The 27,362-nt window shown below is 41.3% G+C and overlaps 3 protein-coding genes across 3 annotated transcripts; all 3 read left to right on the top strand.

Moving 5' to 3' along the window:
- The first annotated feature begins 327 nt into the window (after positions 1 to 327).
- Positions 328 to 8,702, top strand: LOC141770989 (protocadherin Fat 4-like). Its single transcript, XM_074640838.1, has 7 exons — positions 328 to 382; positions 624 to 965; positions 5,604 to 6,517; positions 6,613 to 6,787; positions 6,904 to 7,066; positions 8,332 to 8,485; positions 8,682 to 8,702. Exons 1-7 carry the CDS (start codon positions 328 to 330, stop codon positions 8,700 to 8,702), a joined length of 1,824 nt encoding a protein of 607 aa, XP_074496939.1.
- Positions 8,689 to 13,144, top strand: LOC141770841 (protocadherin Fat 4-like). The gene has a single exon (XM_074640690.1). The coding sequence runs from the start codon at positions 8,726 to 8,728 to the stop codon at positions 13,052 to 13,054; it is 4,329 nt and encodes a 1,442-aa protein (XP_074496791.1). The 5' UTR covers positions 8,689 to 8,725; the 3' UTR covers positions 13,055 to 13,144.
- A 1,271-nt stretch (positions 13,145 to 14,415) lies between these two features.
- On the top strand, positions 14,416 to 20,460 carry LOC141770840 (protocadherin Fat 4-like). The gene is made up of 7 exons (XM_074640689.1): positions 14,416 to 14,744; positions 14,836 to 14,921; positions 15,021 to 15,197; positions 16,354 to 16,481; positions 16,574 to 16,791; positions 16,880 to 17,132; positions 18,163 to 20,460. The coding sequence occupies exons 1-7, from the start codon at positions 14,499 to 14,501 to the stop codon at positions 19,518 to 19,520; spliced, it is 2,466 nt and encodes an 821-aa protein (XP_074496790.1). The 5' UTR covers positions 14,416 to 14,498; the 3' UTR covers positions 19,521 to 20,460.
- The last annotated feature ends 6,902 nt before the right edge of the window (positions 20,461 to 27,362 follow it).

The following is a 27,362-nucleotide window of genomic DNA, read 5'->3' as shown; positions in this document are numbered from 1 at the left end:
TCTTCTCTTTAAGGGCTCCCTGACCCCAAAAAGTGTGAGAACCCCCGATTTAAATGCTTCAAAAGTTGTCCATTTATACATATTTCACTTTAACAAGAAACCAGGAGTAATTTTTTTCTTTTTTCCATGCTTCCTCAGGTGTTTAATACTGCATCCTCTCATGAACCTTCCTCTGGAAACCCAGTGAATGTGAGCAGCAGTAGGAGACAGTTTGCAGATATCGTCTCAGGGCAGCATACGCTTCCCTCCTGGTATTATACATCTATTGATGCTGTGCCCAAGCATGGCACAGAAGGCTTACACTCCCATAACAGATGGCGAACACAGATGGCTTTCTCCAAAACTGTTTATTCATTTGAAGTGAAAGAAGACACAGTACCAGGTTAGTCATCTGTGCAGCGAGGCCTTTCCCCATGTAAATCAGGGCAAAATCTTAATTTAATTAGAGTATTACATGATATCTTTTTAAATATCAGTATTGAACTTGTGATTTTATATGCTATCCTCATTCCTAATATTTAGGATAGTTTAGGGGCTTGTCTTTGACAATAGTGTTGCCATATATGTTTTCTTTTCATTATACATTCACTAGATCACACAGTGATTTGTGCATGTGTTGACAGGAACAGTTGTGGGAAAGGTGGAAGCGGTGTTTGAGAGTCTCACGCCTATCACATACTCCGTGCAGGAGGATGACGGAGAGAACCTGTTCCTCCTCAGCCTCTTCTCAGGGGAGTTCCTATTATCCCGCAGCCTGGATTTCGAAGCACAAAGTCTCTACATACTCACTGTGGTGGTGCAGCAGGGGGATTCCCAGCTATCCGGTGTCAGGGTGTACTTCAATGTGTTGGATGTGAACGACAACCCCCCTGTGTTCAGTCAGGATGCCTTTTCTGCATCATTGCTGGAGGACGCACGGGTGGGCGCTTGCTTCCTGTCCTTGAACGTGTCAGATAAAGATGATGGTGAGTGCAAAAGCACAATTGAAATATAACATTCATCCAACATTCAGCAGATGTCACATTTGTATGGCCCCTGTGGCATTCACGTAAAGGCAAAGTAGAATCCACATGCTGTTCTTTGCTCCAACAATGTGTTTTTTATTCACTGTAGCTGTGTAACATTTCAATCAATCAGATGTTTATCAGACACAGACACCAAAAAACATCACAATATAATGTATATACATTTCTCAAAATGATGGCAATCTGCAACAGGTGCTTTATATGCATCTTCGGAAAACAATTAAGTAATCATTGATCAATGGTGTCAACAACTGCAATGCAAAACAATATGATCAATAGTCACAAAAAAAAAAAACGGATCAAAATGTTGCACAACAGTGAATAAAAAAACATTGTGGTAAAAAAAAAGAACTATTTGTTAATGACTGGATAAAGTTGTGGGAAATGCAAATATGTAGTGTGCAAAGTTTTTCAACACGAGTTTCGTCCTTATGAGCAGTGGTGGATGAAGTACCTGAAAGCCACACTTGAGTAAAAGTTCAGATATCTAACCAGAAAAGTTAAATACACCTATTGGAATAATACTTGAGTAAAAGTCTTAAATTGTTTGATATTTTACTGTACTTAAGTATCAAAAGTCATTTTCTGATATTAAATGTACTTAAGTATTGAAAATTAAAAGTACAAATAAATGCTAATAATAAAAAAGCAGAATTTTTAGATTTATTAAGTTTATGGGGCGGTCACACATGTATGAAATTTATATTCGCCTCCCGTTCACTTCCAATTCTACGTGAGCGAAAGTGAGAAAAAACATTTGCTTCCGGTTACGAAGCAAATTGGCATCTTTTGCATTCGATATGCAGTTTACTTTGGTGAACTTTCAGTTCGAAAATCGCCTCAGCAGGTGATGGTAACTCGCTTGCATTCGCGCATGTATGACCGTGCCCTTATTATTCCTCCTAACATGTACACCACCTTAAAATTGAGGCTACATTACACTTTAAGGATTTAAATAGCAAAATACAGTTTTTCCTTCCCTCGTAGTCATGCAGCCTGTCTGGAAATGGAAACTTAACTATGGCTATGAGAGCACTGTGTTTGCACTTGCCCATCACATGAATGATGTTACCTGCGAGCTAGGATCACTGATTCACCAAACCTGCTTGCAATAGTAATGAAGATGCTTAAGGGAAATGTATTGGAGTAAAAGTATATATTTTATTTAGGAAATGTAGTGGAATAAAAGCGAAAGTTGACAGAAGTATGAAAACTCTAGTAAAGTACAGATACAAAAAAAATACTTCCTTACATGACACCTCTGCCTGTGAGGGATTTTCTTCATAGGAGGCATGTTTGGAAATTACTCCCTCTAGTGGCCATGCCTGAGGATCTGGTCTTACATCTGGTAGAGGTCTTTCAGTGCCAAAGGCTGTTAAATGCACCATACCTATCTATAACAGCATCTACATGTTCAATAAGCATAGAGTACATATATTGACCTGCATGCAATGCAATCTGCATGTCCAGTGTGAAGAAAAGCATGGATTTTCGCTTTCCACCAGGGGGAAGTGTCACTCAGAGCAATGCTCTCTTTTTCAGAAACACGCTGATCACATTCACAGTTACACCTGGAAGCTGTCTAGTATAACCACAGTCTGTTAAGGGCCTTGCTCAAGGGCACCTCAGCGGTGGTAATGAGGGAGAGGAGGGGCAGGGGCTGCTTTTCACTTTCCCCACCCAGATTTATCCTGACGGTTGGATGACTGAAAATTAAACCTTCCAAGTTATGAGTGTGGAAAAATTAGCATAATTATTATTCATACATTTCTTAGCTAGACATGCCACATTTGGCAAGTTCAGAGATGATCGCACATCTTGTTTATCTTTGTGTTATTTGATTGTGTCTTGCTGAAAATCTCATGTTTAACTGGCAGCTCCAGTCTGAACACATTTTAGTTTCACATTTGCCAGTGAATTCCTATACTGGGCCTCTTTTTTTTATGGCTAATGAATACTTGATTACTACAAGGTTAGGACTTTGAAGGAGGCCCAGTCAATCCTGGCTGATCCCAGCCAACCCCTTTCCAAGGAGTTCAACTTGCTTCCGTCTGGCCGCCGATACAATCTGCCAAGATGCAGGACCAATAGACTCAAGAACTCATTTGTCCCTGCTGCCATTGGCCTTTTAAATAACTCAATGTGATCTTTATTGTATTTATTGTTTGTGTGATGATTATGTAGGCACTGCTGTACAACAAATTGCCCCTCAGGGATAATAAGGATATCCTTGGTCCTTAAGTATATTATTAGCACATGTATGTAGCGCTTTCTGCACCTTTTTATAAAGGCAGCGCCCTGTGTTCGTAAAACTTAATTCCCAGGTTGGCTTTAGTTAAACCCTTATTCTTGTTGTTGCTTTATTTTAATAACCCATAATTATTTCTTCCCTGTTTCTTATATGTGACTGCACTGTGGTTATGTTTATACCTAATAAAAATCACATAACAAATATGTCCCCAACAATTTACTCAATTTATTAACTAAAAGGGAATGATATCAAAAATATGTAAAATAAAAAAGGTTCACAATACTCTCAATAATAGTATACCAAGAAAATAGTACTTTGACCTTCCACAGAGATAAACAAGTCAGTATTAACCCAAGTTAATCTTCTATGTTCCTTTAACCTTCTGGGGTCACTAGCATATATGTCACCCTTTAATGTACTTGGTCTAGCCCAAAATAACATAAAGCAGTACCAAAGGATATGCAATGAACTCTTATGATTTCTTTTACTTTCACCAAAAATAACCTGGTGGGCCCACACACACACACACTCTCTCACACACACACACACACTCTCACACACACACACACACACTCTCTCACACACACACACACACTCTCTCACACACACACACACACACTCTCACACACACACACACACACACACACACACACTCTCACACACACACTCACACACTCTCTCACACACACACTCACACACACACACACACTCTCACACACTCTCACACACTCTCACTCTCACACACACACACACACACTCTCTCTCACACACTCTCACACACACACACACACACACACACTCTCACACACACTCTCACAAACACACACAAGCCCGCAAACAGAAAAGGACCATTAATGAAAACAACCCCGTTGCAGGCCTGGTTGATGTTTGGGAACGTGGTGGCCAAAAACAGTTGAAACCGTTTCACTCTAACAGCCAAATAAAAGCCGAGTACTCACGTTAGCGTAGCAGAGTTAGTATCACAGAGTCCTAATGTTGCACCTCCAAGAGTAGTGCAAAAAGCTAGAACGGCTGATAGCTGACCGTGGCAGTCCGATGGGTGAAACCTTCTTTCTCCCGCGTTGCCAGAGGAGCTACCAGGCTTTATCCAGGTCACCTGGAGGCTATCTGGGCGGTCCAGAGTGTCCTTCCGCGGTAGTTAGCTTGGCTAGTTAGCTGTAAAGGCTAATGACGCAATATCAGCTACTGCGTTGATAGCCACTTAACTACTCGCAACATATACATAAGGCGTTTCACTGGCTTGCAGTCCTAGGCTCTAGTTTTTACAGCACTATAACTTACAAACACACTTTAAACCATAAATCTCTAATTACTACATCTCTTTTCGTTCCACTTGCGCCGCTCCCTCATTTCTCTCTCTCGACCACCCGCTCCTCGCTAGTCCCGCCCCACAGCCAATCACAACTAGGTAAAGTGACATGACACATAAACAACCAATTACATGTAATCAAATTAAACCATATAGGTTGTAGTCAAAGTAAACCACATGCTCAACAAGTACACTGCAACCAACCTATTTAAAGTGACACAACATACTGTGTGTGTATATTGAACTGAACATGTAAATATTAACCAAAACATATTTATTTTGAGTAGAACCACCAGGAAACTGGCAGTAGACCAGGAAACCAGCCACAATGGCACTCAGGGGCAGAACAAATTGCCCTGGGGCTACATGTACTTAGCAGCAAACAGGTTTTATGGTACATAAGGAGCATTTTTTTAACGCGAGGGATCGCCTCACTTCCCAGCATTGGACCCTTGATGGGCTGCCACTAGACACAAGGCACTATAGGCACCTGATTGGATGAACGCTTTCCCTCGTGGGATGCTGCTCCCAGCTCGCAAACCGGAACCAACATGGCGGCTCATTTGGAAAGTTTTTTGTCTTATATCATGGAAACAGTTCACCGAAAAGTGTTTCTGAAAACACTTGAGGCGAGAAATGAGCCATGCAGTTGCTGAGTATGTCTTTATTTTAGATTGACAGCGAACAGGGACGACCCTGATTTGCATAAAGTAGACTAAATCTCAACTTTATGCAAATGAGGAGCAGGCGACGTGACGGTGGGTCTCTCAAATCACGCCGCCACACTACCAGAATGCATTGGTTGCTTATATAGATGATGAATGGGAGGCGTGGAAAGGACGGAGCCTGTGGACATGTACCATTAGTATCAGTGCGTCATGTGCAAAGTGCAAAGTTTTGTTTCCTGATTTATATATATATAGCCCACCAAGCCATTATGAGAAGGACAATCCATCATCTGTGATAACATCATGTATTATCTTTTCCTGTCTGCCAGGTGACAATGGAGACTTGAAGCTAAGAGTGATCGGTGGAGACGAAGAAGAAGTGTTCTTCATAAACACAGCTGGTAGTTTATGCCTGAACGCAGAGTTAGACAGAGAGAGACAACCCTTCTACAATCTGACTGTGACAGCCAACGACTGTGTCCAGCCTGTGTCTTTACAGTTCACCAGCACAGCACGTGTTAGTGTGGCGGTCGACGATGTCAATGACAATGCTCCAGTGTTTGTGTCAGCCAAAATAGTCAGTGTACCAGAGGACACTGCACTCCATTCTGTTGTAATGACTGTACATGCTGAGGATGAAGACATTGGATCCAACGGGGAAGTTTTATATTATTTAAACAACACGTCTGGTGGCGTGTTTAGCATCGATAACAGGAGTGGGAAAATATACCTGGAGGAGGCATTGGACAGAGAACAGATAGATACCCTGACTGTTGCTGTAACAGCCACTGATAAAGGCTCCCCCAGGATGGCGACCGTTATGAATGTCACGGTGCACGTTGAGGATGCTAATGACCACGACCCAGAGTTCTCTCAAAGCGACTACAGCCTGACAGTCAGAGAGGATATCCCTCGAGGAACGAGCCTGCTTCAGGTTCAGGCTCATGATCGAGACATCGGGACAAACGGACAAGTAGGGTACATATTGACCCAGGCGAGTCCGTTTGTGGTGGACGCGGTTCGAGGTGTCATCACAGTCATGGACAACCTGGACAGGGAGAGGGATTCAAGCTACACCTTAATCATAACAGCTGTGGATCAGGGGAACAGACACAGATCTGCTACTGCTGCTATCAGCGTCACAGTGTTGGATGTCAATGACTTTGCGCCCCTCTTTACTCCACCAACACTGACCATGCATGTAATAGAGAATGGGGAGGACCCCTCTCAGCTAACACGTCAGGTAACACATACATCTTCGTTGAATGTTGATTACAGAATGTTGATTACAGAATGTTTTATGTTCATTTCTATTGCTTATTGTCTTTTTTTAACCAGGTATCAGCTTTGGATAAAGATTTGGGCGTCAACAGCCAGCTTACCTATTTCATACAGAAAGGAAATAGGGATGGTTTGTTCTCCATCACTCCCAGTGGCACATTTCAAATTTTACACAGCCTGGACAGAGAGACGGGGTCGTTGTACTTCGTTACCATCATTGCTGTCGATTCAGGTGATTCAGGCCGAAGCTAAGTGTGATCACTTTATAATGTGTTGTTCAGTGTCACTTCAAACAGTTTGATAAACTATTATTTACTTTGTCATGTGAAGGATTGCCACCCCTAACAGGAACTCTGACCATACACATCGTGGTGGATGATGTCAATGATAACCGGCCAGAGTTTACAGAGGAAGTCTACAACACCATAGTGTCTGAGGACAGTTCTATAGGCACTGTGTTTGCCATGATAACTGCATCGGACATCGATGAGGGTGTCGGTGGGGAAATAAGGTAAAATGTCAAAAAGTCACTCAGAATTTGAGAGCAATGTTGAGAAGTACTATCTATAATACATACTTAAAGTAAGGGTTGGTAATCTTCTTCAAAAATATTTTTTGTTATATTTGTTGAAATTGTCTTTACATCCCAACTGCAATTAATAAATCAAATGCTCTGACAAAAAGAAGAAAATAATCCGGTATTTGTGGCTATCACAGGACTGTAATAAACCCGCCCAATCATTTCATTCTGACCGAATTAAATGATTGAACAGCCTACCTACCCACCTACCTGCGTGCACTCTGCTCGCGCACTCATTGCACGTCACCGGAGTCTTCCACAAGCTGCTAGCTTTACAGCTGTCAGTACTAACGATAGCCATGTCCGTTGTTTACGTTCATTATATGTTTACGTTCACAATAATAATTGTGGGGGAGTGGCTTTGGAGGAAGGCCTGACGGGACGGACTGTCTGTGTTGCCGACTTGGCTACTTTCTTGCTAAATTTAGGGACTTTTGGAGCTAGTGCTGCTAGCTACTTTCACTGGAAAAGAGTTGGCAACACTGGGCTTAGATTTTCGGTTGGATCATTTTTTAAAATCTAGCGTATAGTCTTGCTAGTTTACTAAGGCCCTGACACACCAAGCCGACGGTCGGTCGTCGGCCAGTTTGAGGCTGTCGATGAGCATTTGTCGCCTAGTTTTTGTGGTGTGTCCCGTGCCGTCGGCTCTAATCTGTCAGAGGTTTTTTGGCCGATTCAGCATGTTGAATTGGCGGCGGACCCTCAGTCTCTGGTTTCCCTTTTTGAATGACAAATACAGACTACCGCCACCTGCTGGTAGGGAGAGTTATTTCCTCTCACGTAGGTGCACGTACAACCTAACTGGCCGTCACCTGTAGTCTTTGCAGCGTGTTCAAGCACAACCTGTCGGCCAAGACAAAAGCGACGTGGAAGAGACACAACAGTCGGCCTTCATCGCCTCTAGTTCTTTGATGTCGGTTTGGTGTGTCTGGGCCTTTAAGATTACCCAGCCCAGCTTTAAATTACTGCTAAAGTTACGCATTTTTGGATGTGGCCTACTTTGGTATCATGTTTGGATAGCAGCATAACATTAAGATCAACATTTTTTACACAATAGTCTTTCTTGTGTACTTGCTGAATATGGTGCATAAGAGCAAATGAAATCCCTCTTGGATTATATAGGTCTATACGTTATAATGATGTATACTTTATCATAGTACACTGATGGGCTCTTACATCTTTTGACTCCCCTTTAGGTATTCCATGGAGAACCTTGATGTGCCTTTCGCCATTGAAGAAACATCTGGAGAGCTGTTTACAACTGATATCCTGGACAGGGAGACTGTAGCCATTTACAGGTTGATGGTGATTGGCAGTGATCAGCATCCTACTCAGCCTCTGTCAAGCGCTGTACTTGTTACTGTTCTCATTGGAGATATTAATGACCACTGGCCCCAGTTTATGAACAATCCCTATGTGGCCTATGTGCCCACTGAGATGGCTCCAGGTGAGAGTTTTTACTTCCACTTGACCGTTATATATTTCATACTGGATAACATGGACTTGATTGAGAGTTTTATTTTGTTTATTTTTTTCCCCCCTACAGGCTCAGTTGTTTGTGCAGTAAAAGCAACAGATGGAGATACTGATATGAACGCAGAACTTCATTATTCGTTGTATGGACAGAGTTCAGATCTGTTTTCCATCCATCCATACAGCGGCACTGTATTCGCTTCAAGTGATCTCTGGAGTACGGAAGCTATCATCGTCTATGTACACGTGGAAGATGCTGGAGAAAATCCTAAATTCGAGACCACTACCATCAGCATTAGGTTTCAGAACATCTCAGAGTTTCCAGAGATGACCGTGGACGTTCTGAGTGATTTCCTCTCTGAGGACGAGCCGGTAGGAACATTAGTTGCAGTTGTCTCTGCAGCGAGCATCAGAGCTGAACCCGTCTCTTTTTATCTGGCTTCTGGAAACTTTGAGGACATGTTTCATGTGGCGCAATTGGGTGGAGCGTTGACGGTGGAGAACCCTCTGGATTACGAGAACAAAAAGGAGTTTACTTTGCTGATTGAAGCCAGAGATGCTGGCTCGCCTCCTTTCTCGTCATTTGCCGAAATTCACATAAACATCAGCGATGTAAATGACAACGTTCCTCAGTTCACCCAAGCTGAGTACAGGTGTGAGGTTTTTGAGAACTCCCCGCCATCCTGGGTTTGTGATGGATTTGTGATCGCCATTGACGCCGATTCAGGCAGCTACGGCACAGTGCAGTACAATATAACAGAAGGAAACACTGATGGTCTTTTCACAATTGACCCTGAAAATGGTTTATTGAGCACCACTACAAGTTTAGACAGAGAAAATACCCTTGAATTTAATTTAACAGTTGAAGCTGCGGAGCTAAACAACCCTCTTCATAAAGACACAGCAACTGTTATTGTTGTTGTCTTAGACAGAAATGACAACGCACCTCGTTTCTCACAGATTTTTCTCACCGAGGTACCCGAGGATTCTCCTGTTGGACACACGATTATACAAGTCACCTCAACTGATGATGATACTGGTGCAAACGCAGTATTTCATTACTCCATAATTGACCAAAGTGATGATATGCCATTTAATATTGACTTCACCTCTGGCTACATCACTGTTGAAGGACTTCTAGACAGGGAGATGCAGGATCATTACATCTTGAAAGTAAATGCGAATGATTCAGCATGGAGCATTAGCACCGACGTCACTATAATCATTGCAGATGTCAATGATAATAGACCAGTATTTTCTGATCATTTTTACAGTGCTGTCCTCCCTGAAACACAAGACAAAGAGGTGTTTGTTATGCGGGTTCTTACTACAGATGCAGACGTGGGGCAAAACTCTGAGATTTTGTACGTTATTGAACCTCCAAATGAGCAGTTTTGGGTGAACGCGTCCTCTGGTGAGATCTATACAAAGCAGCCACTGATGCTTCGTAATTCTGCTTTTGAAATCTGCCAGTTTACAGTCATTGCAATTGATTGTGGCAGTGTTCCTCTGTACAGTAACGCCACTGTCACAGTGAGATTAGAACCATACAACTACTACCCACCAATGTTTTTACCTTTCCTGCCTCTGATTGCTATCCCGTATCACATGGCCGTTGGCAGCGAGGTGGTCCAGTTTACAGCAATAGATCAGGATGTCGGTAACGTCAGCGTTGGGATTGAATATGTTTTGATTGGAGGCAATGCGTCTGATTTCTTCTGGATCCAAGCAGACAGTGGAAAAGTAATTTTAAATCGAAGTCTGGTGGAGAGCGTGAATTTGTTTTTCACTGCATTTGTGATGGCAAAAGATCAGGGTTTCCCCTCCTTGTCATCACAGACTGAAATCACCTTTGAAATCACTGGGAAGAATCATTTTTCTCCAAGCTTTAGGGAGCCGGATGTCATTTTCTCTGTCCCTGAGGACTTGCCGGTAGGATCAGTAATTGGGAGAATTCAAGCAGAAGATAGGGACTATGGTCCCAATGGTGCCGTCATGTACTGCATTACCCCAGAAAATCCACATTTACCAATCTCTGTAGGGGAAGCATCTGGGCTGCTAACACTGATCAGAGAGCTAGACTTTGAAAAAGAAGGTGTTTATCATCTCCAAATCAAAGCCATAGATGGAGGCTGGGTCTCTAAAACTGGCATGGTAAATGTTACAGTGGTAGTTATGGATGTGAATGACAATCCTCCAGTCTTTCCATCCTCAGAGTATACAATGTCAGTGCCTGAAAACTCTGAAATTGGAACAAATGTCCTAGTTGTGAAGGCAGCGGATGCTGATTCAGGTGCACAAATATCCTACTCTCTCATCGCTGGCCATGTGGACAAATTTGCAATTGATTCAAGAAATGGCACTATCACCACTTTGGACGTCTTTGATTATGAGCGAGAGCAGGTCTTTGATATAACAATCAAAGCTTTAAACATTGGTGGTCATACATTATTTGGTTTGGCACACGTTGTTATCCAAATCTCAGATGTCAATGAGTTCGCGCCTACATTCAGGAAAAAAGAATATCACTTTTCTGTATTAAAAAATGTGCCGGTTGAAAGTAGGATTGGAAAAGTAACAGCTACGGATGATGACCAAGGCTCTGAAGGTCAGGTGTTCTACCTGATGTTTGGTCAAAACAAACACATGGGCTTTGAAATCAACACACTTTCTGGAGAAATCTACACAGCTGGCAGTTTGAGGAAACAAGGCAACAGTCATGTAGTTTTTAAAGTCCTGGCAAAGAATTCTGGTGTTATCACTGGCATGGATGTAGACGAGACTTTGGTCCACATCAGTGTGATCGACACAAATGATGCACCCATTTTCACCTCTGCGCTTTATATGACCGATGTTGCTGAAGACAGCCCAGTGGGGACATCTGTGATAACTGTGAGTGCTCTGGATGAGGACTCCATCTTGGATTGGAATAACTTCTTCTTCGGTGTTGAAAATGGAAACTTCTCTTTTGCCGTTGATCCATCCAGTGGTGTTATTTCAGTAAACTCTTCGCTTGACAGAGAACTGCGGCCAGTTTACAATCTGACTGTTACAGCCACTGATAATGGCTCTCCACCAGCCACTGGGACTACTATTGTCCTTGTGACTATTGACGACGTTAACGACAACGCTCCCAAACTCACATTCACTGAGGCTCAAGTGAAGGAAAATCAGCCTCAAGGCACAATAGTCGCCAGATTAAATGCATCTGATTCTGACTTGCCGCCCAACCGGGGACCTTTTACTTACTGGTTGGTAAATCCTTCAACAGGTAGTGCTTTTTCCCTGACACCTGATGGAGTTTTATTCACCACACGGACCATTGATCGGGAACAAATCTATGCATATCGAGCCCTGGTTGCTGTTAGGGATGCAGGGGTCCCTCCGCTGTCATCAACGACAATGATCCACATCAAGATTGTGGATGAAAACGATAACCCTTCACTGCCTAGAAACATCTTCATAGAGGTGAAATATTTTGGCAGTTCTTTCCAAGGGGGCATGATTGGTAACGTCCATCCTGATGATGTGGATGAGTCTGACACATTCCACTGTGCCATCAAAAATGGACAACTCAATATGTTTACAATACCTAATGGCACGTGTGAGCTGTGGTCGTCTCCTTTTCAAGGCGAGGCTACATTTAACCTCACTATCGAGGCTACAGATCAGCTTCACTTCCCAGTCAACAACAGCATCTATGTACACTACAAAGGTTTCACAAATGCTTCTATAGACAGCTGCATATTATTCTATGTGTCATCATCCTCAATGGAAGAGTTTATGTCTAACAAGTATTTGCGGTTTGTGAAAGCTCTCGACAGCTTGTTTAACCTACAGGCCTCTAAGACTCACGTATTTGGAATCAAACATATTGGCAGTGAAATCCTTCTATTGACTGCGGTAAAAAATTACGACGGTCAATATCTTAGCAGAGAAGTAGCCAGCGGTATCTCTGTAGGCCATAAGAAATTACTGGAGGGTCAGAACAATGTGACGATTTCTCACATCACAAGTGACCCATGTCTCACCAGCCCTTGTCAAAACAGGGCAACATGCAACACAAACATTTACATCAGCCAGGATGTTGCTGTTCTGGAAAGCCCGGCGGTCATCTTTGTGTCACCGCAGATAGAGATTTTTAATTGCACCTGTCCAGCTGGCTTCACCGGGACGCTGTGCGAAAATGACATTGACGAATGCGAGGTGAATCCCTGTGAGAACGAAGGCACATGTGTGAATACTGCAGGAAGTTTCTACTGTCACTGTCAGAGTGGCTTCTCTGGCTTTTTCTGCTCTACTGATGTAGATGAATGCCTGAAGGTGAAGTGCCAAAACGGAGGAACTTGTACTCCCACTCAGGATGGATATCACTGTCACTGTGTGCCTGGATTTGAAGGTAGACTTTGGTGCATTAAAAACATATTTATGTATTATTCTGCATGACTAGAATCCAGAATCTCTTCAAAGTCTGGGCTTTATTTGTGGGTTTCTTTCCAGGGGAAGTGTGTGAGCAGGTCATAGACCACTGTAGATCGACCCCTTGTGTTCAGGGCAGCTGCATCAATTCACAGACAGGATACTCATGTCATTGCCCCTTTGGTAAGAATAATTCAAAAAGAAGGATCTTTAAAGCAAAAATTCAACATTTTGGGAAATGTGTTTATTTGCGGAAAGTTAGATGAGAAGATCGATACCACTCTCGTATCTGTTAAATCAGTTAAATACAAGGCCACGGTCAGCAGCTAGTTAGCTTAGCTTAGCACAAAGAATGGAAACGGGGAAACCGACCGCCGGCCTGGCTCTGTCCAAAGGTAACAAAATCAAACAAAGTCATAAAGCTCATTAACTAACCTATATTTTGTTTGTTTAATAATGTGCCGCATAATTTCTTGGTCCGGAGCCTTCGCTAGGCAACCTGCGGAGACACCAGGCACCAGTATACTCCATCAGACGTGCTTGTCGGATGGTTTAATAGCTACGGAAACCCCTACTCCCACACCTTTCCGATGTCTCCTTTTTCATTCTTTACACAACAATGTCTATTACTCTTCATACATACAAATCAGTGCAACATTATGAGTGCTTTCCACGAGAGAGTGTCTGAAATTGTACGCCGTTTTCCTCATATGTAAACACACCCTCCCCACAAGAGACAACATCTGAATGAACTATGAACTAGGTCTCTTCTATATGTGCCCACCTAAGAAACAGTCTGGCACACAACCCCCTGAAACAAAAACTTTACATTTTGCACATCAGTTTTAAATAATGACCTTTAAAGGTCCACTGTGTAGGATTTATGGGGATCTGTTATCAGAATATAGTATTCAAAATGATGTCCTGATTAGTGTATACATCACCTGAAACTAAGAATTGTTGTGTTTTCGTTTAGTCTAGAATGAGCCCTTCATATCTACAGAGTCCGCCATGTTGCACCACCATGTTTCTACAGCAACCCAGAACGGACAAACCAAACACTGGCTCTAGCGAAGGCCTTTTTGCATTTTTACGTTACCTGGAGGCCACCTTAGTTCTCACTTGGAAAGCGAGGGGTGAGCGGAGGGGTATGCAGTTGGTTGCAATCTGCAACCTCACCACTAGATGCCACTAAATCCCCCACACTGGAACTTTAAGGTGCTGCTGGTGGATTTTGTTTCCTTTGGACAGAGTCAGGCTAGCTGCTTCCCACCATTTCCGGTCTTTGTGCTATGCTAAGCTAATCAGCTGATATCTGTAGCCTTGCATTTAATTTACAGAATATGAGAGTGGTATCAATCTTATCATCTAATCAGAAAGCAAATAAGTGTAATGAACTATTCCTTTTATTTTAGGAGTCAGTGGAGTCCGCTGCGAGGAGCACAGTTATGGCTTTGAGGAGCTTTCCTTCATGGAGTTTCCCCCGTTGGATCGCAGGACTAATTTAATCTCCCTAGAGTTCGCGACAGTGCAGAGGAACTCCCTGCTCCTGTACAACCCCGGAGGATCATCCAGCGGGGAGTTCTTTGCGCTGGAGATACTGAATGGCGCCATGCATCTCTCTTATGACCTGGGCTCAGGACCTGTGAGGCTGCACACACACAAGCAAGTGGCAGACGGATATTTCCACAGTGTCACCGCCAGGAGGATTGGGAATGTGAGTTTTTAGATATGTCAGCCCAAGCACAAGGTTAATGAGATGGTATTATTTCTGAAAAGACTTATTTAGCACTATTTGCATTCAACAGATGGGTTCTTTGCATGTGGACAACTGCACAGATGTTGAGAACGATGCATTTTGTGTTTCACGAAGTGACGGCAGTAACTTAAAGAGGTAGCAGTGAAATAATAATCATTACTTACCCACAATTCATGGCCTTGTGTTTAATCTTTATTAATGACCTCTCCTCTCTCTGTCTATATCTACAACCAGAACACTAGATGTTGGCAGTAATATGACGTTTGGAGGAACGAGGACTTTTGAATCTGTTTTACAGCGTCCTGCTCAGATAAAAACACATGACTTTGTTGGATGTATTCGGAACATTTATGTGAATGGCATCCTGCTGAGACCTTCAATGGCCCTTGCAACATATAACATCCTTAACAGGTAGGCATATACACAATTCACTTTCCCAATATAATATTAAACTGTGAGGTTTTATGATTTAAACTATTGTATATTATCATGGTGTCTCTGTGTTGTAGGGGTCTGTGACACTGACCTTGTGGTCTCAGCATCCCTGTTTCGAGTCATGCTGGACCTTAGTTGTATGTCATACCTCCTCTCTCCCAATTCATTTGATATCAGTTCTCTACTGTCCCCATCTAATGAAGACATGCAAATACTTTAACCCTCTAAGACCCCCGATTGACCTGTTTTTGTCTTTTGAAGGAGTGTACAGGGGATCTTTAGGTGGAAATAGCAGGTCAACAGTAGATGTCATATAGACATGGTGTACAACTTCTGAAGGCTGGGAGCCTGAAAATTAATTTGAGATGCAGCTCAGCACTGTGTGTCAAGTTGTTCTGGTCCAAAATACAATATCAAGTCACCAAGACCTTGAGGAACACCATAGAAAAAGCCGTGCTGTGATTTGGCATCAAAAACTTTTGACATTTGGAGCTTTGTGCAAGAATTGCATTTTTTGGCGATTGGATGGCGAGCGCATCTGTTCTGGAAACTGCTCAGATACCCCCTTATAGCCAATCTAGCTAAGAAAGCCATCCATCCTCTGAATGTCGTAGGTCTCTAGTCTGTGTTTGTAAAGTTTTATGAGGCTGTGATTATCCTAGAGGTCACAACAGGTCATTCTATACAGTGAGGTCAAATTTCAAAAAAGGTCTTAATATAATGACATTGTTGGGGTCATTGGATCCACAAGAGTCTCAGCTTTACTGTGATACCCAATTTATGCAATTCCAACACTGTTTAGGGACCCCAGTATGCAGACATATTCAAACCATTTTAGAATAGGCGAAAATAACACATTTATACTACAAACTGTCTGTAAAGGAGAGACTCGTATGTACCTATTGAACCCATTTTCATTTACATATCTTGAAATCAGAGGTCAAGGGACCCCTTTGAAAATGGCCATGCCAGTTTTTCTTCACCAAACAAGCTAGCATGACATGGTTGGTAACAATGGATTCCTTAGGTTTTCTAGTTTCATATGATATCTGAACCTGCTACAGCCTCTGAAAGACAGTAAAGTCGGTCATTTCAACAATTTGTCTTTGCAACTCATTTTTGTCTTATAAAGGTGTCCTCGGACAACGCCATCACCATGTTATAGCAACCCATGTAAGAACGGCGGCGTGTGCCACGACCTTTGGTCTGACTATCTTTGCGAGTGCAAAAATCCTTTTACTGGAAACAACTGTGCTAAAGGTAAAAATAGCTTTTAATACACAGGAATGTTTTTGTTTGATTTTCATCATTTTCATAGTACTCTTTTCCCCATGTTCTGTCGTTTTGAATAGAAATGTCAGAGGAGCTTGTATTGCGATTTACTGGGAATGACTACATTGAGTATGTCATCAAGGAGCGATTCAAGAGAGACTACCTGCTAAAAGACTGGCTGGATGATGACAAACAGGGACACACCAGAGACCAAAGAGGGATTAACATCAAGTTCAAGACACAAGATAATGGAGTGTTAATATTTGTTATTGTAAAGACAGGATACACTATGCTGAAGGTAGGCACAGTATGGAATGCATTTATACAGATATTTATTCATCTTAGATTTGTGTTTGAAGGTTGTATTTTTTTTCTGTTTAATTCAGATAAAAGACAGAAAGCCTGTGTACATTTCCAAAGATGCGCTGTCAGGACACCTGTCAGAGTTCACTGTGGACTCCCCTGTGGCTGACGGGGCCTGGCATGTCCTCTCTTTGTTCAGCGATGGACAGGACACCTTTCTGCTTCTGGATAGTAAATCAGTCTTGAACATCACTGACCTCAGTATGGATCTCACTCCTGTTGGCGTGGAAAAGATTATTGTTGGTGCAGCAGGTGATTCAAAGCTCCAACAGTCAGGTAAATATGCAGTAATCATTGCTGACAAATGAAGTGTTAAAGGGACAGTGTGTAGGTTTTGGCGGCATCTAGTGGTGTGGTTGCAGATTGCAACCAACTGAGTACCCCTCCCCCTCATTCCTCCCTTTCCAAGACTGCGGCAACATGAGCCGCCAAGTGCACAACCGTGGTAATGCCGTTCGCCTCACTTAAAGGTCATCCATACCATAATAACACTACTTTAGGAGCAACGGAAGTCAGACAACGATTGGCGGTACCACGGTATTGCACTCTGCAGCTCACGTTACCGCAGTTTCACAGGCATGTCGGAGAACTACGGTGGCCTTCCGGTAACGTAAAAACGCGAAAGGCTCTTGCTCGCTAGAGCCAGTGTTTGGTTTGTCCGTTCTGGGCTACTGTAGAAACATGGTGGTGCAACATGGTTAACTCCGTGAAGAGAACCCGCTCCCTATGTAACACCAGGGGCTCATTCTAAGCTAACAAAAACACAACGATTATTAGTTTCAAATGATTATACACTATTGAAAACATAGTTATGAATATTATATTCCATTTCTGCTAATTAATCTCGAAATGTTACACACTGTTCCTTTAATGTGTGAACCAGATATAAAATGGCCTATACTTTTTTTTTTAACCTAAGTAGTCATAATGATAATGTATCGTTTCTTTAGTCAACAATGAATACATATTGGACACATAACTGCTGTACAGTATATGTACTGTTAATCAAGGCCAAGAATAAACTGCATGTGTTTGTTCAAGTGTATCATACACGGCATGTTGACAGATAAAGAAGCAATATTTGAAAGATAAGTGAAACTTTGTTGTGTATAAGCCAAAGTAAGATGATTTTAGGGGGTGATCCTCAACTGATGAGGGTCTTATATGGCAAATTAGTTTTCATACTTCATATAGGAGGCTTCATCAGGTTAGGTTCTTTGATTGGTGTGAGATAGAGCATGTGAATTTGTGCATATTCAGTCCTTTTAGCACTTTGAATAACACTGATGAAACTGTCTTCATTCAGGGTTCACTGGATGCGTGCAATACTTCAATGTGAGCGGTTACACTCTGCCTGTCAGTGGACGCAGTGTGATGGTGGACGTCTGGCCGAGCTTGACTCTTGTCCAGCCGAGCTGCAGCTCTCCGGGTGTCTGTCTCCCGTCACCCTGCTCTGAGGAGGACACATCCGGGAGCCGTTGTCTCTCTGCACACTGTCAGACTCGGTGGAGTGCGTGTGGACCTGCTGTGCAGAACAGGTCCTGCATTTGTTTCCAGAATGTTTCTGACCACGCCTGTGACATCTGTATCTCTACCACAGAGAGACATAATCAATGCTCTGAGGCGCATGGCAGTGCGCCTCTGTGGCTCATAGCTGTGATTCTTCCTCTAATCTCCATCCTGGTGATTATAGGAATGTGTGCTGCCCTTTACTGTGTGAGGCGGCAGAATGCAAAGTGTCAGAGTGATAGCTTGCCACAGAAAACAGAGCAAGGGACGGAGAATGTAGGGTTTTGCTTTGATGACAACAGAATGCTCGCAGAGTCTGCAAGAAAAGAGAAACAACAAGACCCAATAGGTGTTGATCAGCAGAGGTTGGAGTTTTACGGTGATGCCAGTCTGTCGAGTGTTCAGCCTGTTCCAAACAGTGAGCTGGAGTATTATGAAATCGGCAGCATCTCAAGTGCACTTCATTCAGACACTGCCTCACTGAAGCTCAGCTGGTACAGCACAAAGTGTGTGAAAGCTGATGCTAAACGGTGGGGGGATTTGAGGATGCTGTTAGAAGGACTTAAGAAAGAACGCCCCAGTGAAGAGAGGGCAAAAAGTCCTACGAAGCCTCAAGATGCGGCTTTCCTAAACAAGCAGCTGTTGACTAAGATCGATGCAGAGCACTCGCAGCATACACCGCCGTGTTACAAGAAGAGGTTCCTACAACCGGAGTTCCTAGAACCTGTGCAATGCCTCACTTTTGAAGAAATTAATAAACTAAACACTCCTCAGGAGAAAACAATGTCACATCGAGCATCCCTGAGGTCCGGACCTGCCAAGTCCACCACAATGGTCGGTGCCTCATCTGACAGTGAAACAGACAGCACATTCACCTGCTCAGAGTCTGAGGGTGGACAGTTCTCTATCGTCAGAGCCAGGAAATATGTACATGACCAGTCATCCCTGTCAGGGGGCAGCTTCAGACACACCTCGACTGCAGATCAGCATAAAGCTGAGAGTGCTCCCTCCAGTGTGTTTGAGCAATGGGAACACATTTTAAATATGCACCTACCTTTTAGCAGCTACACTCCCGTATTTGAGGATATAGCATGTCTGCCCACTGACCCCAATCATAATTATGACATGCAAAGTGACATGGAGGAAATTTTTTGATGGCCATAGGTGTCACTAATGGGTCAAATGGAAAAATTGTAAATATTTATTCAGTCTGTTATTTTATTGAAATCATTTTTGATATATCAAAACTCATTAATAATGTAAATGAATGTCATAAAAAAGGTTGGTTTGGACTTTGACCGGGTTGGGTGAAGTAAGGGTGATTAGGACATAAGGTCTAATAGGACAGTGTTACTATACAGGGTTCATTTTCTCACCTGATGAGTGAAAATAAACTTTTTTTGCTGAGCCCTAGCTATGAAACCACATGATCAAAGTTGCATGGCCTCATTGGTGTGACATCACGCAGGTGGGCGGGGCAAGCATCAAACAGGAAGTAGACCCTGCAAAGTAGTGATGGAGATGAAGCCTCATGAAGCTTTGAAGCTTTCCAGCAAATTGGTTCGGAAAAGGGTTCATTGCTCGAGGCTTCATGTGCTCACGAAACCACCTGGTGGTCAAAGAGTGTAAAACAGGCAGATATGATCTTAATCATGTGATAAGATAAAATAAGATGTTCCTTTATTAGTCCAGCAGTGGGGACATTTGCAGTGTACAGCAGCAAAGGGGATAGTGCAAAAAACAAGATGCATTAGCTAACACAGTAAAAAAAGAGCTACACAAAGTGTAACAAAATATGAACCAAGTATAAAGATAGGAAGTATAAAAATAGGAGCAGTATATACAGTATTGACAATAAATAGACTATTAACAAAATTGCACAAGTGGAAAATGATATTGCACAGTGAGAATTAAATGAAAATCCACCTGAAAATATCAGGTTATTGTCAGTTTGTCAGTTTTTGGTGTGTAAGTGTAAGTGCTCTACTGGGAGCAGTGCTGGTTGTGGTCTACTTGGACCACAGATCTGTGATATACTGCATTTTGCGCCAGTAAAGGCTGTTGGGAATGACTATAAACAATGAAAAAAAATCTATTACCATGTAATCAATTTAAATATACTGTATATCATATATAATAAAATGTCTATTTAGTAAGTATATTAGGAGTATATAAGATACATGTATAATAAACTGTAATTGTTTTGTGAGTAATGCATCATGTGTGTAAACCAATCATTTGGTCAATAATTTTATTGTAGTGTAGTGTAATATAATATAATAATTGCAGGAGGGTGAATATTAGTGTTCTGTGTCACTTCTGGAAAGTGGCATTGGTCGAACCAGTGAAGATCTGAACCTCTTCCTGAACCAGTCACGCGGTATGGCCGGGCAGCGAGGCTTCGGATGCCATCAATGACGTCATTGGTCTAAAACGATACAAGCCTCGATGCGCGCATCGCAGGAAACTTCCTGGATTACTCGACACGCGCCCCGAAGCCTCGGCACAGCACGTAACATCACTACTGCAAAGCATGAGGTGAGGAAAATGACATGAGCTTTAGCTAGTTTCCATCATATGGTTATAAAATTGACATAGCTAATAAATTGCACAAACCTTTGATGGAAACATGAATATGATGTACTGCTGCAACAAAATCAGTAAAAAAAAATTGTTAATACTATGTTTCTATTTTTGGATTTGAGTTGTTTTTATTTTGTCCCATCGTGTTTTGGTGAATGGGACAGCATGGTTTTGGGTGATTGGGACAGTGCTAAAAGTGCTAGCTTTAACAGTGCTAGCTTTACTAATGAAGAAAATGATCAACCTCGCAATAGTGAACGACTTTGTATGCTGTGTATGCTCTACATTAGTGTGTGCGGACCCCTAATCCTGTGGTTCTCAACCTTTTCAAATTACGGCCCTCCAATAATCAGGTTGGTGTTCGCTACTTCCCGAGTTTAGTTTAGTTGTAACAGCTAGTGCCTCAGCATTGTCCAATGTGCTCCAGGCACTGTGGATTTTTGATGCATTATGTGACTTTTTCTCTCCTCCTGACCTCCCTTGGGGGTCTCGACCCCCAGGTTTAGAACCACTGCCCTAATGAAACACAAAAATGTTCATGGACTAGCTGGATTTTGCACCGAGTTTACCCTAATACACATACAAGCCAAACCTAATACTAACTTTGGCCTTGACCTCTTAACCCATCCCTAACTAATCCTGATTAATCTATTTCAGAGGCACCATTAAGACAGAGAGAGAGATGCAGAAAGACAGCAAAAGGGAGAGCAAAAGGAAAGAATAAAGATAAAGAAACAGCAAGGAAAAAATACAACAAGTGGAGTGAGGAATGAATGAATGAATGAATGAATGAATGAATGAATGAATGAATGAATGAATGAAAGACTTTATTTCGAACATATAATAAATAAAAACAGATACAAAATAATAACAAACAAAACAAGAGTTATAGTGTCCGAAAAGGAGTAGGTAGAAGAAAAACTTATATTACCCTACCCCTTTCTCACTTCTCCTCTATTAACTCATATATCATAGAATGATAATATAATATAATATAAAAACTATCTCAGATTTATTTACATCCCAAGTTGAATATATGAACAGCATCCCAAATTTATTTACAACCCACAAATACATCCGCAGTTAAAAAGTATATAACCAACCTTTAACACAACTCTTCTTCAACCATGTACCTCCCAAAAATATCTTTCTTGTATAGCTTTTTTAATTGATTTATATTTGTGCTCCCCTTCAACCCATCACCTAACCCATTCCACAAATCCACCCCACAGACTGAAATACACATACTCTTCTTTTTTGTACAAACACAATGCTTTTTAAAATTAAATTTTCCTCTTAAATTATAACCCCCCTCCCTGTCACAAAACATTTTTTGAATATTGCCCGGAAGTGAATTATGTCTTGCTTTAAACATAATTATTGCGGTTTTAAATTTGACTAAATCCATAAATTTCAATGCATATGACTTCAAAAACAGTGTGTTCGTGTGTTCCCTATATCCCACATTATTTACTATCCTGATTGCTCTCTTCTGTAGTATGCATAATGGTTGTAAGTTGCTTTTATAAGTGTTACCCCAAACTTCTACACAGTAATTCAGATATGGTGATACAAGTGAAGAATACAGAATGTGCAGTGATTTATGATCCAGTGTGTGTCTTGTTTTCCCTAAGACTGCTATGCTCTTTGCCAGCTTTGTTCTTACATAATTTATCTGAGGTTTCCAGCAGATTTTGTGGTCCAGTATTACACCCAGAAATTTATTTACATATACTCTTTCAATAGTCACATCATCTATTATCATTTCTACTTGTATGTCTATTTTTTGGTTTCCAAATAACATAAATTTAGTTTTGTCCAAATTTAATGACAATTTATTTCTGTCAAACCACCGTTGCAATTTTCTGATTTCTGTTGTGGCCACCTCCAAAAGCTGCTGCAGATTTTCCCCAGAACAAAAAATATTTGTGTCATCTGCAAATAAAACTAAATTCAGTGTCCTTGATACCCTACCTATGTCATTTATATACATAATAAACAGTTTTGGACCCAATACTGACCCCTGTGGGACCCCACAAGTAATACCTGAGCATGTTGATTTGTAGTCCCCTATTTGCACGTACTGCTGCCTGTTTCCTATATAACTTCTCAACCAGTTCAGCACTACCCCTCTTATACCATACCTTTCCATTTTATTGAATAATATATCATGATCAATGGTGTCAAATGCTTTTTTTAAATCTATAAATACTCCTACCGCATACTTCTTGTTATCAATACAACTGGTTATTTCTTCTGTTAGCTCCATTAATGCCATTGCTGTTGATCTGTTTGCTCTGAACCCGTATTGACTGTCTGTCAGTAAATGGTGCTTGTCAATGAAGTTATCTAATCTTCCAATGAACAGTTTCTCCAATATTTTAGAGAACTGGCAAAGTAAAGATACAGGCCTGTAATTAGTGAAATTATGTTTGTCCCCAGTTTTATATAGTGGAATAACTTTAGCAGTTTTCATTTTATGTGGAAATGTGCCAGTTATGAATGATAAGTTACAAATGTAGGTTAGGGGGTTTGCAATACTGTCAATGACTTTCTTGACTATCGTCATATCGATTCCATTCAAGTCAGTAGATGTTTTATTCTTGCACTTGTTAACTATGTCTATGATTTCTTTTCTGTCTATAGCTTTGAGATAAATTGAGTTTGAATTTCTTGCAATGTTGCTTTCAACAACCTCCCCATCCTTTGGAGACGTGTCAGGACACGATGAAGGGAACCATTGAAGAGTATAAGGGAGATAGTGGAGGCAGGGAACACACCCAAATTAAGGTTCTTGGCCAGGGCCTGGAATGTGCCAAAATCAACTCAATTCATTTTTTACCTTAAGCATTTTTGTTTTACCTCAATTCAATTTATTCAATGAAATTTGGGAGAATTAAGGGAGGGAGTGGGAGACAGGGGGTTGTTGTGACCGTGAGGAAAGGCAGCTTTATACTGTATGAATTGTGGACAGATTTTTTAAGCCTTCAGTAATAAAGTTTAACAGAAATGATCATGGAGTCGTAATTCTTAATGATGAACAGGAAAAGTAAAATGTGCATGTGGAATTACATCAAAGTATGAATTAAGTTGTGCAATAAATATGCTCACACTAGCCTAAATCACTGATAAGACGGGCTGTCCCAATCACCCAAATGTTGCCAAAAAATGGTGTTGGGTCAGTTTACACAAAAGGGTATGTCATGCCTCCTTGGAATATGATCTAACCTGTTTTCCTCCTCAAATGGATAGGTAACATCTTCAGTATTACAGAAATGTATCATGTGTTGGGCCTTTATTTTTTATTTATGGCAAGAAAGCTTACACAAGACGGAAATTCAAAACCTCCCAATCAGCCTTAATTCACCCTTCTGAACAGGCAGTGAAAGATGTTTCACCAAACTCTTGATCTTTTTGTGTTTACTGGGTTATTTTTACATCTTCAGAACAGTCAGAGGATGATGGTGATGATGACGATGAGGGTGATGATACTTAAATGTATGAAACCCATGTAAAGACATCCATGTTTAATGTAAATGTCACACTAATTATTCATATGTCACTAACTGTCCTATATGTGCATTCTTGTCTGTTTCTTATGTAACTTGTGCATTATTTGATACATGAATATTCAGGATACTTTTTGTAGATCAGTTTCTTGTACATTATAGAGGCACTTTCCCAAAGACCAACTGTCTGCAGCTGCTTTCCTTTTGTTAACTCACATTTACAGGCTTGCAGAACTGTTAATTCAAGTTATGTTTAAGTGTAATGTGTCCTTGTGGAGTGTGAATACAGAATTATATGAGGGCTGAAATTGGACCCTTCGATACAATGCTGGCTGTGGATGAAATTGAGTTGATGAAACATAATAACAGGAGAGACTTCAGAGAGCAATTCCAAAGCACACTGGAGCACACAGATTTAAGGCAGTAAACTTTATTAAACACTAACGTTTCGACGCCAACTGCGTCTTTATCAGAGTCAAACAGATCTGAGACTCACATCCACTGAAATAGCCTCCCCTACTTGGGAACTGATTCAGCATAGGCTGGAAATAATGGGGAGGGAACAATAGGCTGCATGTAGGCAGGTAAACAATCATATATCATATAATAATAAAAAGAGAGAAGTAAAAGTAAATATATAAATAGCAGTTTCAGTGACTACATCCATGTACACATATCAAAAATAATTGTAATAATAGTGATAAATAACGACAAAGATAAATATATCCCCCATCCAAATATCAAAAAAGGTCTTAAATATCTTAAATGTGAGTGAGCTACAATCAGATTTTCAATAGATATTTATCTTTTGGGATTTTGGAGAGATTTTAGTGCCAGGCCTGCAGTGTTTTTACTTTGATATAGACTAATGTTGGCCTGTTTATGTGGGTTTTTCAGCATTTCATGAGTTGTGAAATGAATAGTGGACTGTTGGACCTTGGAGACATCACCAATGGACTTGCAGCAGCTGAGCATCTGACCAGCAACCGGATCGACTCCACATCTCATCCTCATCACAGATAAGCACTGAGATTTCACCACACGCCATTTAGAAATGCAAATAAGCACTATAGACGGATATAATGATGAAGGCGTTGCCTAAAGGCCCGTATTATTTTATTTCATAATGTTCTAAAGTGGTGCATGCATTTTTAACAAACACATTTGCAATGGATTAAATTGCCACACTGGGAACCTCCACTTTTCAGGTCACCTGAGGGCCTTGGGTCCCGATAGTCTGTTCTGGTTCTGTAATCTAGCCTTTGTTTAAGTGCTTGTGCACATACTGTATCACTCTGTATAGCGTGCCAAGGGATTTGCTTGAATAAAGTTCAGCTGAAGCTAATATTAATATTAAGAATATTAGTATAGGCTGATTATTAAAATCAAGCACAACATAGGTATTTTCCAAAGTTACAATCTTTCAAGTATGACACTCCATCTTTGTTTTTCAACTTCACACACAGAACTCCTTGAGCTGACAAGCTAGTGAGTAAAATTAATTTGGATTACCAATCAAAATGTGCCACGGATATTTTTGCGCGACTGATGTGTTAAAGTCAAGTTTGTAAAAGGTCCTCAGTCTTTCATTTGCCTTAAATTTCAATTCACAACATAGAGTGTGAACTTTTGTTCATGCATGTTACTTTCTTGAAAAAGCCTTGTGAAAAGCCTGAGAAGTAATAATTAGCTGATTAGCATCAGGTGTGGAGCACGGCTTAACCATACCCAAAGACCCCCCACCCCCACATCTGTGTACAGTAAAGCCACACCTTGTACTAATCAGTCCATTACTGGTGGATGTTTGTCTAGTCTATATTTTTAAAGCTTTTGACAATGGCAAAATGCAATGTGCTTAGTATTTTTGCTCATAAACTTGTATAATTGATTCTGAGAGAAAGATTACTTACTATCGGAATAATGCACACTTTAAAGCAGCAGTAGGCGAGATTGGAGCAAATATGATTCAAAAAAGTTATTTTTATAAAACGGTTGCTATATCCTGACAGTAGTACATGAAACAGGTAACCTGAATAAAATCATGTGCCTCTGTTTCCTCCGGTGCTCCTAACCGCATCTGCAAGATTTTACTGACCGGGGGAAAACAAGTAGTAAGAGCTGATTTGAGGTCTGCTGTCCATATGCTGTCTATGAGAGCCGGCTGTAAATCACCCGCGAACTCCGATCAAACGGTCAAACTAGGCAGCGCTGATCAAATACGAATCAATATTATGTTACGTTAATGCCTATTTCTCGCCTCAAATGTTTTCAGAATCATCTTGTAGTGCACGGTTTAGCTGTAAAATGTGAAAGTTTGTGACGCCGCCGCCATTGTGAAATCTGGTGAAGGAACGCCGAGTTCCGGTCACGTGACTGGAGCACAACCAATAGGAACGCTCTCTCAATGAAATGACCTGTGATTGATCTAAGTAGATTTTTTAAAGCCTGAAAACAGAGCCATGAGGAGGTGCAGAAGTCTAGTTGTTTCTCAGGACACTTGAATTACAACATGCTGAAAGGTTATTATAGAATTTTTGTCCAATGATGCCAAAAATATTCTGCCTACTGCCACTTTAAATAGCAGGAAAATACTGTGCCAGACTTTAGACCAGATTTTTGTTGGTCAATGGTGCAATCACTTTCTGCTGCCTCAAAATAGCAATGCGCTAACAATGCACCTGCCCACACCTCATTTTAAGACCAACGCGCCCATGGGCGCAAGAGCATTTGCTACTTACACAACGTGTAAATAACACGTGAAATGACAACTGCGTCGGTCTGAAACTAGCAATGACAGTTACGATGTGCTGTGCGCCGCTTTGCGCCAAGTGTGATATAGGGCCCTTTAATGCTAGTGGCTTGTGTAGTGCCCAGTAAATATAAGTGAATGAAAATTGCACCCTTT

The sequence above is a fragment of the Sebastes fasciatus genome, chromosome 7 (assembly GCF_043250625.1).
Source record: "Sebastes fasciatus isolate fSebFas1 chromosome 7, fSebFas1.pri, whole genome shotgun sequence".
In the NCBI taxonomy this organism is placed as follows: Eukaryota; Metazoa; Chordata; class Actinopteri; order Perciformes; family Sebastidae; genus Sebastes; species Sebastes fasciatus.
The sequence above is the reverse complement of the archived record's forward strand: the minus strand, read 5'-3'. Positions and strand labels throughout refer to the sequence as shown.

Excerpts from the sequence above, each read along its gene's own strand:
- LOC141770840 (XM_074640689.1), top strand. The coding sequence starts at position 14,499 with ATGGAGTTTCCCCCGTTGGATCGCAGGACTAATTTAATCTCCCTAGAG. Across the intron at positions 16,482-16,573 it reads TGGAAACAACTGTGCTAAAG|AAATGTCAGAGGAGCTTGTA; the intron begins GTAAAAATAGCT and ends CGTTTTGAATAG. Across the intron at positions 17,133-18,162 it reads TTCAAAGCTCCAACAGTCAG|GGTTCACTGGATGCGTGCAA; the intron begins GTAAATATGCAG and ends GTCTTCATTCAG.
- LOC141770841 (XM_074640690.1), top strand. The coding sequence starts at position 8,726 with ATGAACGCAGAACTTCATTATTCGTTGTATGGACAGAGTTCAGATCTG.
- LOC141770989 (XM_074640838.1), top strand. The coding sequence starts at position 328 with ATGGCTTTCTCCAAAACTGTTTATTCATTTGAAGTGAAAGAAGACACA. Across the intron at positions 383-623 it reads GAAAGAAGACACAGTACCAG|GAACAGTTGTGGGAAAGGTG; the intron begins GTTAGTCATCTG and ends ATGTGTTGACAG. Across the intron at positions 6,788-6,903 it reads CATCATTGCTGTCGATTCAG|GAACTCTGACCATACACATC; the intron begins GTGATTCAGGCC and ends CACCCCTAACAG.